Source organism: Scyliorhinus canicula, chromosome 10 (genome assembly GCF_902713615.1).
Source record: "Scyliorhinus canicula chromosome 10, sScyCan1.1, whole genome shotgun sequence".
Taxonomy (NCBI): domain Eukaryota; kingdom Metazoa; phylum Chordata; class Chondrichthyes; order Carcharhiniformes; family Scyliorhinidae; genus Scyliorhinus; species Scyliorhinus canicula.
The window spans coordinates 155,403,424-155,421,150 of NC_052155.1; the positions used below are offsets into that span (position 1 = coordinate 155,403,424).

A 17,727-nucleotide genomic window follows, 5' to 3' on the forward strand; every position below is an offset into this window, starting at 1 on the left:
TGCTAAATTGCCCCTTAGTGTCCAAACGATGTGCAGATTTGGTGGGGTTATGGGGGTGGGGGAGTGGACGCAGCTAGGGTGCTCTTTCAGAGGGTTGGTGCAGACTTGGGAGTCCTTGTTCACGATCCTCTCAAGTTAACGTGCAAGTTCAGTCGGCAGTTAGGAAGACAAATGCAATGTTAACGTTCAGGTCGAGGGGGCTAGAAGACAAGACCGGGGGCGGAATTCTCCGACCCCTTGCAGGGTCAGGGAATCGCCCGGGGCCTTCGTAAATCCCGCCCCCGCTGTGGCTGGAATTCTCCGCCACCTGGGAATCGGCGGGGGCGGGAATCGCGCCCCGCCCGTCGGCGGGCCCCCCTGCGGCGATTCTCCGGCCTGCGATGGGCCGAAGTCCCGCCACTGTCAGGCCTCTTCCGCCGACGTGGTTTAAACCACCTCTGTGCTGGCGGGAGCAGGCGGCGGGAGCGGGCCCCGGGGTCCTGGGGGGTCGCGGGGCGATCGGACCCCGGGGGGGTGCCCCCACGGTGGCCTGGCCCGCAATCAGGGCCCACCGATCGGCAGGCGGGCCTGTGCCGTGGGGGCACTCTTTTTCTTCCGCCACCGCCACGGCCTCCACCATGACGGAGGCGAAAGAGGCCACTGACGCTCCGGCGCATGCGTGGACTCACGCCGACCAGCGAAGGCCTTTCGGCCAGCCCCAGCGCTCGTCGGCGTGGCGCCAAAGGCCGTTGGCGCCAGTCGGCGGAGCGGGAGCGGTGCGGGCCTAGCCCCTAAAGGTGCGGAGAATTCCGTACCTTTGGGGAGGCCCGACGCCGGAGTGGTTGGCGCAACTCCACTACGCCGGGACCCCCCGCCCCGCCGGGTAGGGGAAAATACCGCCCCAGGGTTGTTCTTCTGAGGCAATATATATAAGGCTCTGGTCAGACCCCATTTGGAGTATTGTGAACAGTTTTGGGCCCCGTATCTAAGGAAGGATGTGCTAGCCTTGGAAAGGGTCCAGAGAAGGTTCGCAAGAATGATTCCTGGAATGAAGAGCGTATGAGGAACGGTTGAGGACTCTGGGTCTGTACTCATTGGAGTTTAGAAGGGTGAGGGCGATCTTATTGAAACTTACAGGATACTGCGTGGCCTGGATGGAGTGGATGTGGAGAGGATGTTTCCACTTGTAGGAAAAACTAGAACCAGTGGACACAATCTCGGACTAAAGGGACGATCCTTTAAAACAGAGATGAGGAGGGATTTCTTTAGCCAGAGGGAGGTGAATCTGTGGAATTCTTTGCCGCAGAAAGCTGTGGAGGCCAAATCACTGAGTGTCTTTAAGACAGAGATAGATAGGTTTTTGATCAATAAGGTGATCAGGGGTTATGGGGAGAAGGCAGGAGAAAGGGGATTAGAAAAATATCAGCCATGATTGAATGGCGGAGCAGACTCGATGGGCTGAGTGGCCCAATTCTGCTCCTATGCCTTATGGTCTTATGGACTCAATGGGCCGAATGGTCTCCCTGTGCACTATAGGAATTCTATGATTCTATGGTGAAAAGCTAGGAATGGTGGTCCGAGATCTCTGTGACAGTCAGGTACATAGGAACAGGAAGAGCAGACCATTTAGCCCCTCAAGTGTACTTTGCCATTCAACAAGATCATGGTTGATCTCCAACGTAACTCCACAAAACCACCCTGCCCCATATCCCTTAATACCTATGCAACAACAAGATTCTATCAATCTCAGATGGAAAATTTACAACTTACCTATCATCAATTGCCATTTGTGGAAGAGAAGTTCAAAAAGACTATTGGAATGTTACCCTTTATAATTAGCGGACTAAAATATAAAGAGGAGAAAGCTTCGCGACTGCTAGACTAAACCCTCGCTGCTCCTCATCTGGAGTTCTATCTACAGTCCTGGACACTGCATCCCAGAGAGGATATATTAGCCTTGGAAGGAGTTGCAGCACAGATACACTAGAACATTACACAATAAATGGTAGAACTCTTACGAGTACTAACAGGCAGAGAGATCTGGGCGTGCATGTCCGCCAATCACTGAAAGTGGCAACGCATGTGGATAAGGTGGTCAAGAAAGCATTCGGCATGCTGGTCTTCATCAATCGGGGCCTTGAATATAAAAATTGGCAAGTCATGTTGCAGCTGTACAGGAACTTAGTTAATATTCATTTTGAATATTGTGTACAATTCTGGTCGCCACACTACCATAAGGATGTGGATGCTTTGGAGAGGGTACAGAAGCGGTTTACGAGGATGTTGCCTGGTATGGAGGGCCTTGGCTATGAGGAGAGGTTAGATAAACTCGGTCTATTCTTACTGGTACAACGGAGGGTGCGAGGTGACCTGATAGGAGTCTACAAGATTATGAGTGGCATGGACAGAGTGGATAGTCCGATGCTCTTTCCTAGGGTAGGAGAGTCAAGTACTAGGGGACATAGGTTTAAAGTGCATGGGGAAAGGTTTAGAACAGATGTGCGAGGCAAGTTTTTTTACACAGAGGGTGATAAATATATGGAACACGCTGCCTGGGGAGGTGGTGGGAGCATTTAAGGGACATCGAGACAAATATATGAATAGGGTGGGAATGGAAGGATACGGACCTCGTAAATGCAATCTGTTTTAGTTGAGGCAGGTACCATGGTCAGCGCAGGCTTGGAGGGTCAGAGGGTCTGTTCCTGTGCTGTATTGTTCTTTGTTCTTTCTTTGTTCCGAAGGTTAAATTGTGATGAGAGATTGCATAAGCAAGACTTGTATTTTCTGGAATCTGGAAAGCAGATTGATCGATGCTCTGAGGATTGTGAAAGGAATTAGCAGGGTGAATTGAAAGAATGTTTTTCCTGCAAGTGGGAGAGTCCAAGACAAGGGAACATATTCTTAAAACCGGAAGCCAGCAGATGGTAAAAAAAATACTTCTTCATGCGAAAATTGGACAAAGTGTGGAGCACACTCTCCCAGAGAGCAGCAGGTGATCGCTCAGTTGTAAGTTTTAAATCTGAGGTTGATAAACTTTTGCTGATCAAGAGTACGTAAGGTTACAGAGCCCGGCAGGAGGATTCAGTTAAGATATATGTATCAACCATGATCAGCCATGTATCCTGCAGGAATTCTATGGATCTCATTGAATAGTGAACAGGCTGGAGGATCTGTGAAGGCTCACTCCTGTTCCAATGGTTCTTAACTCTGTCACCTCCTCCATCCCTGCAGCCCTCTGAGAACTCTGCACTCCTCCAATTATTTGCCCCCTGCGCAACTTCTATTTACTCCTGCTCTGGAGTTCTCTCCCTAAACCTCTCTGCCTCTCCATTCTTTTAAAAACCTGCTTCCTTGAACAAGATTTTTGCAGACCGCCCTAATATATTCTCGTGTGTGGCTCTGGGGAATTTTAGTTTCCAATATATGTTCCTGTGAAGCGCGCGCGATGTTTTACTACATTAAAGCTGCTCCACGATTGCAAGTTGTTTTTGTTGACTCCTATGACATTCTAACTGACCTTTCACCGGTTGTATCTTTTATTGGATTGTTTTGCTCTCCATTTGAACACATTCCATCATATTATTTATTCTGTAACCTTATCGTGTCCCAGCTTCCTTTTTATTGCTGCATAATTTATTGAACATTATTCCGATATTTTCTGGCAAGCTATAATTATTGTTTTCATTTGATTCTGATAATGAGAGATAGCAAAATATTCTTTGTTTCCACCTAATTGACTTTGCCAATCTAAAACAATATCAAAGGCCATTAGAGAGAGTTATTGCCTCTGTGCTGTCTCAGAGGAGCGCAGCTCTGAGTTTTTCATAAATACAAGATATATTGCTCTCATTAATTCTCCATTTTGCTAGTTTTATTACATTTTTCACTCCCACCCTAGATATCCTCATTACCGCCTAATGAGGATCTTTATGTCTCAACTTACAATGATCAAAACAAGGGATTTCAGGTCTGTAATCGATCATTGAAAGTAAAGTCCATGTGAAGCCAGTGAAGGCAAGGCAGAGTGCACATTAATCTAGTTCATTTTCATTGCTTTACAAACAGGCAGAGGCTTATGTCCTTTCCTTCATCACATCAGTTGCACAATCACCGAGCTTGTGGATGCTCCAGTACAAATATTGGCCTCATGGAGTTCTCTCCATGAGCCACCTGCCTGGGTATTCCTGCAGCGGAGGTTACTGGCATTGACTTACTAGCCGTTGGAGGGCAAGCTCTTGAGGGCCTGCCGATGCCATGTGATAAATCGAGCCTTGGCAATGAAGGCTGATGCTCCTTTATCTACATCCCCTCCCCTCCCTTTCTTTCTACATATACAGGTGTGGTTCCCTTCATAAAGTACTATAAAAGACTAAGAAAGATCAACAGTAAGAAGTGTTACAACACCAGGTTAAAGTCCAACAGGTTTGTTTCAAACACTAGCTTTCGGAGCACTGCTCCTTCCTCAGGTGAACCTCAGGTTGTAAGACTTCTTACTGTGCTCACCCCAGTCCAACGCCGGCATCTCCACATCAAGAAAGATCAAAGCAGCTTATGTTCCCCTAGGTATCAAAAACAAATCAGAGGATTAGTTGCAGGTTGCCATTGTGGTTAAGCTGGTGGAAGCCAATACACAACTGAATCTTACACGTTCGCAGTTCCTAGGATTGATCCTCAGTTTTTGTTGTAAAAGCTGATCTCAACCTACACAATGATGGGAGCACTGCGTGTAGCTTCAGTTCCTTAGTTAGGAAGAGCAAAATTATCCAGGATTCTCATTTCTGATTACTTGTGGGAACATCCAATGAGGAGCAAGGTCAGGCTCACTATAATAGTTCCATTGTCAAGCAGCCTGCTGAAACTTCAACTGGGCCCAAACATGTCACCAAGGACACTTGGATGACATCTGATTGGGCACCTTAGACCAATGGATGTGCCTTTCTTGAGGGAGAAATAGCAGAATGGCAGCTTGCAAAGTTCTAATACCAATATGGGCCCAATGAGAGTGGGAGATAGTGGAAGAATTTTCCAGCATTTCACTCCCAGCAGGGAGCTGCTCTGCCTGGAAGCACAGATTTAAAATTTGGGTGCTGCATACGGCCGAACTAGTGACACATGCTGCTGATAGTGAAGGCTCTCATCCACTATTACACTGTTGCAGAACTTATTAATAGATCCAGTCTGCACCCATGCTCTGCCCATGAGACTTTTAAGTCAACAAGTGGCCTTTGCAAAGTGTCAGTTGTGCTTCAATGTTTTAATATAATTCCTCTGAACAGTATGTATTGAATCTTCTGTCATAAATCATAGCCTCCCATGCTTGTGGACAGCAGTTTAGTAATTAATCTAGATTTGAAAACTGCTGGAAGGCATTTCATTGCTCATGGGAATCTTTCCCATACTCTTTGAAAGTACTTGCTTGCAAAAGAATACCTAATTCGATCTGTGCTGAAAGCCTAATTTATAGCTCTTTGTCCACTGAATTTGGACATTAGACTTGAGTGATGAATAACATTTTTTATAATATGACAATAACGCAGGCCATTCAGCCCACCAGATAAAATAATCTAAAGTTCCCCTTCACAACAATTTACTTGTTTTTGATTTCCAATTGACAGCACCCCTTGCTGCCGGGAGACCCATGCGGCAACATGGGACTCGCGTTTCCTGCCGGCATGAGCAGCTGGTAAATCCCGCCCCCCAGTGTTTGAATCAGAAGTCGAGGGAATCAAACCCTATTTGAGGCAGAGACGAGGCTGACTTTTCAGTGCAGTACTGAGGGAGTGCTGCAATGTCAGAAGTTCAGGGTGCGATTAACAGAGTCCCTTGTCGGGCCCACAAAGCACAGCGAAAGGGCTGGGCATCCCCGGGCCCAATCCTGGCATGGGCAAGATGCCACCTGGCAATCTTGGCACTGCCAGTGTGGCACTGGACTGGCACTCACTTGTTAGATCTCGCGAGGCTTGGTCGAGGCCGGTGAAATTCGCGAGAGTCCTCTCGTGAGATTTACAGCCTCGTGGTGTCCCGAGTCCTGCACAGCGAAGCCGATTGATCTCGATAGAGGTCGACTGTGCTCACAGTCTTTCAGACCAGGGGCGGGATTCTCCCCTACCCGGCAGGGGGGGGGGGGGTCCCGGCGGGATGGAGTGGCGTGAACCACTCCGGCGTCGGGCCGCCCCAAACTGCGGAATCCTCCGCACCTTTAGGGGCCAAACCCTCACCTTTAGGGGCTAGGCCCACGCCGGAGTGGTTTGCGCCCCGCCAGCCAGCGTGGAAGGCCTTTGGCACCACGCCAGCCGGGGCCGAAGGGATTCCGCCAGCCGGCAGAAGTCCTCGCATGCGCGGGAGCGTCAGCGGCTGCTGATGTCATCCCCGCGCATGTGCAGGGGGGTCACCTCCGCGTCGGCCATCGCGGAGGCTGACACAGCGGAGGGGAAAGAATGCCCCCACGGCACAGGCCCGCCCGCGGATCGGTGGGCCCCGATCGTGGGCCAGGCCACCATGGGGTCACCCCGCCAGGGCCAGATCGCCCCGTGCCCCCCCCCCAGGACCCCGGAGCCCGCTCGCGCCGCCTGGTCCCGCCGGTAAGGGAGGTGGTTTAATTCACACCGGCGGGATCGGCATTTCAGCAGCGGGACTTCGGCCCATCGCAGGCCGGAGAACCGCTGAGGGGGGGGGCCCGCAAACAAAAAAATTGTTCCAAGACCATCTGCACCAATGATTTCCCTGTCAGTTCCTTTCCTTCCTTTTTTAAATGTTGCCTCTGGAACCAAACTCACAATCTCTCTCTTCAGCCCTGAGATTGATAGTTCTGACTCCTCTGTGAACCACTTTGGGACACGTTTCTGGGTTAAGGACACTATATAAATGCAAATTGTTACAGTTTAAATGTTGCAGTTTGGAGGTGCCTTGTCCTACACTGCAACTCAATAAAATAGTTGCATGTCCTGCAAATTTCGTTGTATAACATTTGACATCCCCTTAAGGTAAAATTAGTTGATTGTCTGACCTGTCTCCCATTGAGCAGTACTCCATTTTAGGAGCGTTCCACCCCCTCCAACCCCACCCACCATCACAGTGAATTTGCCTCATTAAGTTCACTCTGTGATTAAAACTCATTATTGTCCCGAGAGGACGTGCTCCAGTCCATTTCGAATGGACCTTAATGATGTACAGTAAGTAAATGAAAACTGCTGCAGAACTATTTTTTCATTTCTATCGTTGCATGATTGATGGTGAACTAATTTTGCGCAAACTCATTATAGAGGAATAAAATGTGATTTTTAATGGCACTATTGCCTAAGCTCTTGCAAAACGCTCAATAACCATTTCAAGATAAGTGATGAATATGATCACAGTTTTACCCAAGTTTGAGAAATCTCTTGCCTTGGAGTAAAATAAATTTCAGCTGCAGTCACTTTCAATCCAGGGGTGGGGTAATGAACTGATCAATCAACCTGCGGTGTCACAGTGAGCTCAGCTTCGAAGAGCCCTGGCAGTAGAGCCGCCTTGTATACTGCCCTCAGGCACGGAACCGTGCTGCTCCACAAGCCTTGAAATATTTCTTGTCAATAGAACATGATGTGGAAGCATCCTTCTGGGGGGAAAAAAAGCAATTGCATTTGGCAGTGTTGAGTGCTTCTTACATCAGCTTAGCTTGTTTGACACATCAAAGTAGTGATTCTTCCCTCAATCTCTATATCAGCCAGGGTTATATTAATGAAGCAGGCAGAGCTTTTACTGTGGACCGGGGAGCGCAGTATTTTCATCTCTGTTCCACTTAGCCAGTGTTTTTCATGGTTTGAATTTGCTGATGAGAGGTGGATCTTGAGTTATAGGTATTTGATGGCGACTAGCCATATTTTAGCCCATTAAGGAGCTCCTGGGCGGCACTCTCCATATCATTTGGTAGCAGTTCTCAATATTCCCACCATTTCTTCAACCTCTCTGCTGCTTCACTGCTGACTGATCATTTGTCAGAAATTCGTTCTTCAATATGCCATAACGTCCTCCAGCTAAGCAGTGGGAAGACCAAAGCTCTCAACTTTGGTTCTACCACAACCTCCCTTCTCTAGCCACCAGATTCATGTCCCTCCTTGGCCATAGACGAAACCCTCTACACTTTGGAAGGCCAGAAGAGGCTCACAGGTAAGGCCAGGACCCATCCATGCTATGACCTGCCCTAATTTGCGGTTCTTTTACAGCCAGAACGCCCACGATCTTTGGCCCCATGGTATTTGAGGACACAATGTTTAAAAATGGCCATTACTTTTCTGATAAACATGCAAAAGGTATTTCTCTAATTTTCAGAGGAGGAAGTCTCACAAGATCAGATCACATTGCTGACTGCAATTGACTGAATTACAGCAGCTTTAAGAATCCCAAGCTCTTGCACTGTTGAAAGATGGAATTATGGCTTCTTCCACTGTAGATTTACGGATTGATAAAGTTGAAAATGTTCTGAGAGGAAAAGGACAGAGACATTGTGCTGGAACACATACATTTGTCTCATTCATTGGACCGTGCAGAAGAAATGATGATATTACCCCTGTGCAGAAAACATCACTGGAGTGACCATTAGTGTAGGGGCAGGCATTGTTGGGCCAATCGGTTCTGGAACCACCAGTGGTGTGGGAACCACCAGTGCAGGGTCCAGTGGCATGGAAACCTGCAGTGTGAGGATCACCAGTGAGGGGGCCAGTGGTGTCGGAACCACCAGTGGAGGGACCAATGGTGTGAGGGCCTCCCATGTGGGGACCAGTGGTGGGGGAACCATCAGTGTGAGGACCAGTGGTGTGGGAACCAGTAGTTTGGGGACCAATTTGTGTGGGAACCACTCATTTGGGGACTAGTGGTGTCAGGACCTCCAGTGTGGGCGCCAATGGTATGGGAACCAATAGTGCGGGGACCAGTGGTGTGGGAATCTGCAGTGAGAGGACCACCAATGGTGTGAGAATGGTACCACTGGTGTGAGAAACATCAGTGGGGAACCAGTGGTTTGGAAACCACCAGTGATGGGATCAGTGGTGTGGGAACCATCAGTGATGGGACCAGTGTTGTGGGAACCCGCAGTGTGAGGATCACCAGTGAGGGAACCAGTGATGTGGGAAGTAACAGTGCGGGGACAAGTAGTGTGGGAACCACTGGTGTGGTGTCCAGTGGTGTGGGAAGTACCAGTGAGGGGGACCAGTGGAACCACGTTTTAACAAAATGCTGTCATTCTGGAAATTTCTTATTATTAGTATGAGTAAACTTGCACAGATGGAGCTTCAAATGATGGCAGATGCTGTGCATCGAAAACTAAAATCTGCTTTGATAATTTCTCTTTTATCTTTTTTACAGCCAGAACAACCTGGTGCCCAACCAGTGGAGTCACTACTCGACCTGGACTTTGATCCCTTCAAACCAGACCAGTCCACTCCAATAACACAAAGTCAATCACCAAATGCTCAGGTCTGTACCACCAAGTTTATTTATTGCTTGTCTGGAGAGAGTAAACTAAGAGCTTGATGGACATGGCTGGCTTCCACAATGGCAGTGAGCATTCGGGGCTGCCGCAGGAGGGGCCTGCAGCTGCTGTGTTAGTGTGAGGGGGTGGGTGAAACAATTCCCAACATGATCTGCATGTGTAAAATAGGGCCCTGCTTCCTTCTTCCAAATACCCTCCCCATGTTCAATAGGGCAAGTTAATATTGGAGCGTAATGTTTAGGTGACCACATGAAGGGGGTTACTGCCCCCCCCCCCCCCCCCCCCACCCACAATGTGCAGTCTCCACCACTTGAAATGTGACTTTGTAAATGGAATTAGGCAAACTCTGGAAAAGGAAAACAATAATCACAGGATTAAAAAGGGGAAAGTGGGGGGATTAGAACTAACTGAATGGTCTATCAAAGAGCCTCCTTCTGTTCTACAAATGATTGACAATTGACACCTGCGATAGCTATTTTACAGCTGGCAGCTATATCTGTATGGGTGACTGGGCCTCATTGCAGCCCCTTTGACAGATGGCTTTGTGGCCAGGGGCCTCTAAATTGTCAGCTTTTTGTAAGAATGATGGACTCAGTTTTAAATCTGGTCTCAAGCCAGGAGAGAGACTGGGCGGAATTCAATGGAAAAATTTCTAGATTCATTTGTGGCGGGTTTTTCAGGGCGTCTCCCGCCACCTCTGCCGGTGAGTTCCCCCCCCGCTATTCAATGACACTTAGGCACGTTTTTGGGCCCTGGGGGGTTTCTTGCCGGTTTAGCCCACACTTAGAATTTTTCTCAGCACTGGGGAGCTGAACTCCAAGATGGCGCCGCCATTTTGAAAGGGTGCCCTAATCGCTAAGTGAGATTGTGGGTCCCCCACACTCCCCACTCATGGGCAATGTCACTGCCCACACACATAGGCACTACCCCACAACTCCCTAAATGAGGACACCCCACTATGGGATCCCTGGGGGTCCCCGCTCTTCGGGCCCCCCATGCCGCCTCAAACGCCCCCCCGCTCCAGGACCCCACCCTTCCCCCCCCCCCCAACCTCCCAGAGGCCACTACGTACCTGCCATGCACACCCCTACACTTTTCAAACCCCCCCCCCCATCCTCATGGGCAAAGCTCCCTCGGCCCCTGACCCGTGGCCATGTCACCCTGACACCCGGGCACCCTTGCAGTGCAATCCTGGCAGCCGGGCAGTACTCCTGCCAGCTGGGCAGTGCCAAGAAGCCTGCATTTCAGGGGAAGGCAGGGAGCCACCGTGCCACCTTGCCCTATCCCCGACCACCCAAGGGTCTCCGATAGCCCAGGAGAATCCCCCCCCCCCCCCCCCCCCCCGGGTGCCCTTCCACCTTATCCACATTTGGGTGGAAGTACTGAACGGCGCCCGGCTGTGATGACCTCCATCACAGTGGAGGTCAGTAGCTCCTGGGAGATGAGTAGATCCCGGGTAAGCTTGCCGACGTTGGTTTAAAACTGCCTTCAGCGAGCGCCGTTTGGTCACGCCCCTTTTGGGGGGATTCTGACTCCGACGCCTCATGGGACTTGGGTAGATTCTGCAAGGCATGAAGGCTGACGGGAAACCCACCAGAGGCTTCTCCCGGCATCCACAGGCCACACCGCGCTTGAGCGAGAGTGCAACGCGGCCAGTTATTGTGCCCACTAAGCTTACTGTAAGACTTGGTCCTTTCCTGTGCCTTGTGCAAAACATCTCAAAGTGATAGAATGTTGCTATCCCTTAAAGGCAGATTGGAAGAATTTACATTGATAATCAACCTTCTTCATCATGTTATGAGTGTCCCTTCTGTGGCCATCAAATAGTGGGACTCAAACACGGAGATTCTGGCTCAGAGGTAGAAACACTACCCACTGTACCACAAGACCTCTTCCAGAGAAACTAGACCACTTTGGCATGGTGATAATGCTTCATTATCATGTAATTGAGAAGCTGTGTTTGAAAGATTAATTTGACATTAAATCTTAATACAGGAGGAACATTTGCTAGCTTTGCCACTTTGAGGAGTATGGTAAAAAATGCTAATTACAATTCTCTCAATAAACTATATGTATTTAATGTCTATCAGACTTTGCTTCTGTTTGATAGAATGGCTATTTACCCATCTCCCAAACACCACGGGAGGTTACATAGCAGTGTGTGGTATTCCACACAGTGGTAAAGATTACCCATTCGATTTTTAGGACCTGACTTGATAATGGACAGACAATTGATCCTGTTGGTAGGGAGCAAAAGGTCCATGAGGGATTTATCGTTCATATTAAACCCAAGTAGAACATTAGGTGGGTCTATAGAATAGTAATTCGTCAGGTATTTCCTATTGGCAAGGTTTGGAATTTAGACAGAATTTTGCCAACTGGGCAGATGGCCAGATATTGACCAGTGAAGCAAGTCACCAGCGGTATTTCCCATTCAATTTTACAGGTCCTCCAACAGACTTGTGAGCAAAACTCTAGCTCATGGAATAAAAGCACGGTAGCACAATGGTTAGCACAGTTGCTTCACAGCTCCAGGGTCCCTCGTTCGATTCCCGGCTTGAGTCACTGTCTGTGCGGAGTCTGCACGTTCTCCTCGTGTCCGCGTGGGTTCCCTCCGGGTGCTCCGGTTTCCTCCCACAGTCCAAAGATGAGCAGGTTAGGTGGATTGGCCATGCTAAATTGCCCTTAGAGTCTTAGGGGCTTTTCACAGTAACTTCATTGAAGCCTACTCGTGACAATAAGCGATTTTCATTTCATTAAAAGGCTGAGGTGGGGTTACTGGGTTATGGGGATAGGTAAAATGATCTTTTCAAGAGCCAGTTACAGATTCGATGGGCCGAATGGCCTCCTTCTGCACTGTAAATTCTATGAGATTCTATGAAAAGGGAAAGTTGGCTCTTGGGCAAGAAATGAGCTGAGTTACAGGAAAGGAGAGCTGTGATAAATGATTGTTCTTCAGATTGGAGAAAAGTTTGTAGTGGAGTTCCCCAGGGATCGATGTTGGGACCCTTGGTTTTCCTAATATAAATACGGGCATGATTTCAAAATTTGTGAATGATGCAAAGATTGAAAGCATTGTTAACTGTGATGAGTATAGTCTTGAAATTTAGGACATAGAAATTTTAGTGGATTGAGCAGACAAGTGACAGATGAAGTTCAATGCACAGAAGTGTAAGGTGATTCATTTTAGCAGGAAGAATGCTAAAAGATGTGAAAGGTCAAACAGCAGGGACCTTTCACATCTTTTGACTGCCATTAACACTCTTTCCCCTTGGTATCTGTGGCCATTAGCACCCGGTTTCCCTGGGTTTTTGTGGCTATGACTCATCTTTCATTCCTACTCAACAGTATAAATATTTCCAACTTTCTCTGTCTGTTAGCTTTGACAAAGAGTCATCGGACTCGAAACATTAGCTCTTTTCTCTCCCTACAGATGCTGGCAGACTTGCTGAGATTTTCCAGCATTTTCCCTTTCGTTTCAGGTTACAGCATCTGCAGTGATTTTCTTTTTTCCAAAAAAATAATTTGGATTGTTATCTGAAAAGAAATAGATGTGTAAGGTTATGGGGATAAGATAGGGGAGTGAGCGTCCGTAGCATGGCCTTTCAACAAGCCAGTACAGGTTGGATGGGCCAAATGACCACCTTCTGCCCTGTAAAGATTCTGTGATTCTGTCACTGGGTTAAAATCCTATAACTTGCTTTCTAACAGCACTATGGATGGGCAATAAATGATGGCCTAGCCAGTGAAAGAATTAAAAAAGCCAGTTTGACAAGGCTTCTGATGATTTTGCTAACCTACATTAGCTGTGAGTCCTCCAAGACCTTACATTAAATCCTTAATAGCCTCGCCCTGCCCTATCTCTATAACTGCTTGCCAACCTGTAGTCTTCCTGACTCTCCGAACTCTCTATCTGCTTGACACTGATATCTTACTCGGTCCATTTCCCTTCTCCCCACCATTGGTGACCATGCCTTTTACCATTAAGTCCCAGGCTGTGGAATTTGCTCCCTAGATTCCTCCACCTCATTGTCGGCCTTTGAGTCCCTCATTAAGACACAGCTCTTTGGTCAAGACTTTGGTCACCCTTCCTTCTTGAGGTTCAGCTTTCTTTGCAAACTGTCTTGGGACACTATTCAGCGGTAAAGTGTGATATAAATGAAATTGTTATTGTATTATAGAGGGGCTGGGTGAAAATGGAGAATGACAAATGGGCAGCACGGTAGCATGGTGGTTAGCATAAATGCTTCACAGCTCCAGGGTCCCAGATTCGATTCCCGGCTGGGTCACTGTCTGTGCGGAGTCTGCACGTCCTCCCCGTGTGTGTGTGGGTTTCCTCCGGGTGCTCCGGTTTCCTCCCACAGTCCAAAGATGTGCGGGTTAGGTGGATTGGCCATGCTAAATTGCCCATAGTGTCCTAAAAAGTAAGGTTAAGAGGGGGGGGGGGGGGGGGGTTGTTGGGTTATGGGTATAGGGTGGATACGTGGGTTTGAGTAGGGTGATCATGGCTCGGCACAATATCGAGGGCCGAAGGGCCTGTTCTGTGCTGTACTGTTCTATGTTCTATGTTCTATATGTACTTGATAGCCGAAAATTATTCCTATTGGTTTAATGTATCTGTTCTTCTTTCCCCTTTTAATCCACGTTTAGACTCTGCCTTGGGATCTGTGGGAGGTAGGAATGCTTTATTTTCCATTTGAAATGGGTCTCATGTTTAGAATTTTATAAAGCCTTACTTGTCAGCTGACTTTAAAAGGTCCAATGGGTCATTCATTCTGAGACTCTGAATCTCACACACCATGGGCTGGATTCTCCGTCGTGGGATCCTTCCTTTCACTGGCGGAGAACTCACACCCAGGGATTTCCCGACGGCATGGGGGTGTCCACAACAGGAAACCCATTTGGCTGGCTGCCGGGATGGAGAATCCTGCTGCCGGCAGGGGCGCACCGCACCAGAAAATGGGTGCGGCGGGCTGGAGGATCCCGCCCCATTATTTAGCCAGATGCAAATGGTTGCCAGGACCAGAAATGTAATTCCAACGTGAACCTGGTGGAAGGGCTTCTGCGGGGAGCCGAGGAGGTGAGCAGCCATCTTTGCTCACAGGCAAAGGGCCCGGGAGCGCTGGGCTTGCCATCTCAATGCTCAGCGGCTGGTGGGGGTGGGCCATCATGGGAGGGTGAGGTGAGGTGCTTGGGGGGGGGGGCAACCAGGGGGCAATCGCGTGCAGCATCACCTTGCCAACCCCTGGATCATGTGTACCCGTTCCGAGGGCAACCCTTGACCTTGCCCGTCTGGGCCACCGACCACCCATGACCCCCATCGACTGCCGAGGCCTCTGGTCGTGCAACTTTAGACTATTGCTAATAGGAAACTGGCAATCATGGTTAAGTGAGCACTTCACACATCCCAAGTGGATTCCCGTGGGTGGGCAAGCCATGTAGCATGTGGGAGTCACTGCCTAGCATCCCAATCAGACCGTGATGCCTGGACACTGTGCCTGAGCACTGCGGGATGCGTGAGCACACACGCAGCAGCCAACATCCAAAATCCCAGGGGATGGGATTCAGCTCCAGGGACATGTGCACGGCCAGATGGTGGGTGAGTGCTACAGAGAGGGGGGATGCCTGGAGAGATGGACCATGGGTTCGGAGGTCGGCTGCATAACGGAAGAAAGTGACAGAGGCACCATACTGGTTGTGCACAAGGGTATTTATCGGTTTAACAATTCCCCACTCTTCCGATGGTGCCGCCCCCCCTCTCTCTCACCCTCTACCTACACCCACCCTCTCTACCACTGCCTCTAGGTGTATCCCATGGCCAGCTGCTTACCTTGCCCCATGGCCTTCGAGGCCCATGATGGGTGTCCTTTGGGGGCTCTGGGGCTGGAGGGCACTGACACACTTGTCGGTGGCACATGCACAGCCATTCCGCTGACTGTGAGACGCGGCCTCATCAGAGGGGTGGGACTCGGGAGAACTGCTGCCCACCATCGCCACTCCATGTGGCAGGTCCGGGTTGCCACCCAGCGGCCCCGGTCGGTGCCCATAGGGCCCTGAGGTTCACCTTGGAACAGAGGGGAGGCTGGTTTGAGCCCTAACTCCCCTGTGTCATCTGGTCACCCAGCCCTGGCGGTTCCCATGGTCTGCACCACCGTGTCGCCGCCCTCAGCAATGCCCCTCTGTGACTGGGCTATGCTCTGCAGCGCCTCGGCAATTCCCAGCTGTGACTGGGACAAGCTCCGCAGCGCCCCGGCCATTCCCATCTGAGAGCTGGACATGTCCCGCATAACCTCATCAAGGTCAGCCTGGGTACTGGGTAACATCCCCCAGTGAGGCAGACATTCTGCCGAGACTCTCAGCCATGGCCGACATTGACTGCGCGACGCTTTGGACTTTCACTAATGGTGCCTGTTGCATGCACCGGGCTTACTGCCATCCTAGCAGTGTTGGCCTTGGTGCCACGCATTGCCGGCGATATCTCCTGCACCCGTAGCCTCTGGGACTCCTCCAGTCGGCCGTGGATCTGCCAGAGTGTTGCTGACATCTCCCGCTGAATGTCCTGAATACTCCCTATCGTCTCCCATCAGCTCCGGTAATACCTCTTCCATAGGCCCAGCATTAGTCTGGGACCCAGCTGGGTCCTGGGATCCAGTAAATCTCTGACTACTGTCTCGCCTGAGGGTTCCTGCCTCCAACTGATGTGCATCAGCAACTGTGTGGCGCTCACCAGATTGTGCCCCATAAGCCTATCCACTAACATTTCCCACCGAGGTGTGTGTATCTGTGCTGGTGGAGGGTGGGAGTTGTGATGCCTCGATTGTGTCTTCCTCAGAGCTCCCCTATGATGTGGCCTCATGGGAGGCTGGAGAAGGTGCCACCTCGGATGGGCCGGATTGGTTGGCTGAAGGACCTGCGGGATTATGGACTTGTGGCCTGTGGGAGGGCTGGGTCAGTCAGTAAGGCAATAATAACTCACATTTGATAGGTCCTCCGGGTGGAGCATGGTGGTTCCTCACCTCTGCGGGTCTGCCAGCCTCCACGTGGTTGACCGTGCTGTCCTCGCACCCACCTCCAGTCTGGGCCCTCTCCCGGCGATTGAGGGAGAGCTTTTCCTGCAGAGATAAGAGAGGGCATTGTTAGCCACACGCATGATTCACAGTAGGGGGGCCGGTGGGGGGGAGGGGGGGAAGGTGAAGGAAGGGTTGGAAGGGTTTGAAGGGAGAGGGGGGATGAAGGGATGGTTGGGGGTCACATGGAGAGTTGTGAGGATGGGTGTTCGCATGGTGGAGAAAGGTCTTGGGGGAGGGAGGTGGTGGGGAGGAAACAGGACATCCCTCCTGGCCTCCAGCAGCCTCCCCAGATCTACATCCCCGAATCTTGGGTGCCATTGTTGTGAGCTAGCTGGGGTTGGCTGAGCAAGTGCTGTTTAAGTGCTGTTCGACCTTGTTGGTGGGTGAGCACGGTGCCAGCAAATCGGCTGGCGAGCTTTATTAGTGGCGAGAAGCCTGTGGGACCTCGTCAATGTTAATTAACTTTGAATAGCGCCTGGAAGCTCGTGGCAATTCCCGCTCGCTATCACACTTGTAAATATTTCCGGAGAATTGCACCTTGACTGTTCCATTTTAAAAAGTAACATCAGAAAAGCATGAAGTTTCAGGTTTTGGGGACTTGTCAAATTGCGCTACAATGAGTATTTCTGCATTGCATTTACTGTTGAAAGTATCTTGGGCTATGAGATACGGCTGCACAGTGAACGAACGCAGTATATGGTAAGCTACAGGCAAGACACTTGGTGCTTTTTAAAAAATCACTTATCTTTGTTTATTTCAAGGCAAGCGCAGAACTGGTTCAGCCTGTGAGTACCTTTCCTCATTTCCTTATCATGTACAATGACGTAAAGATAAATTCTCTCCAATCTCTAAGTGACTTTTTATAGGTATATTCTCTCATATGGTGCAATTATTTTTATGCCTGTTCAATTTTATGTTTTCATCTTTGCTGAGATTTAATTAGCTTTTGTTCGGGTAAATTTGCATCTATTTACTGCATGCTTTTTGTTTAATTTATTTCTAATTATGGAGGGAGCGGGTCCAATCTGCTGTTAGGTGTCGGAGGATTGGAATGGGATTTAAGTGGGGCACTGACTGGCAAATCGTCATCCCATAGCACCTGCTTTTATGGCCAGCACTCCTTACAAACATTTGACCTAAACTCCTGTTGGATATATTTGCCATTATATAATTATGGGGTGTATATCACATGCTTTTATATCATTTACATTA

General features: G+C 49.5%; 1 protein-coding gene across 23 annotated transcripts in view; it reads left to right on the plus strand.

Moving 5' to 3' along the window:
- amph (amphiphysin) overlaps positions 1–17,727 on the plus strand; it is a 354,942-nt gene that overhangs the window by 266,194 nt on the left and 71,021 nt on the right. For all 23 annotated transcript variants that reach the window (XM_038809956.1, XM_038809944.1, XM_038809948.1 and 20 more), the window contains 3 exons: positions 9,319–9,429; positions 14,096–14,119; positions 17,277–17,300. In XM_038809956.1, coding sequence (XP_038665884.1) covers positions 9,319–9,429; positions 14,096–14,119; positions 17,277–17,300 — 159 coding nt within the window. The remainder of the gene's footprint in view (positions 1–9,318; positions 9,430–14,095; positions 14,120–17,276; positions 17,301–17,727) is intronic.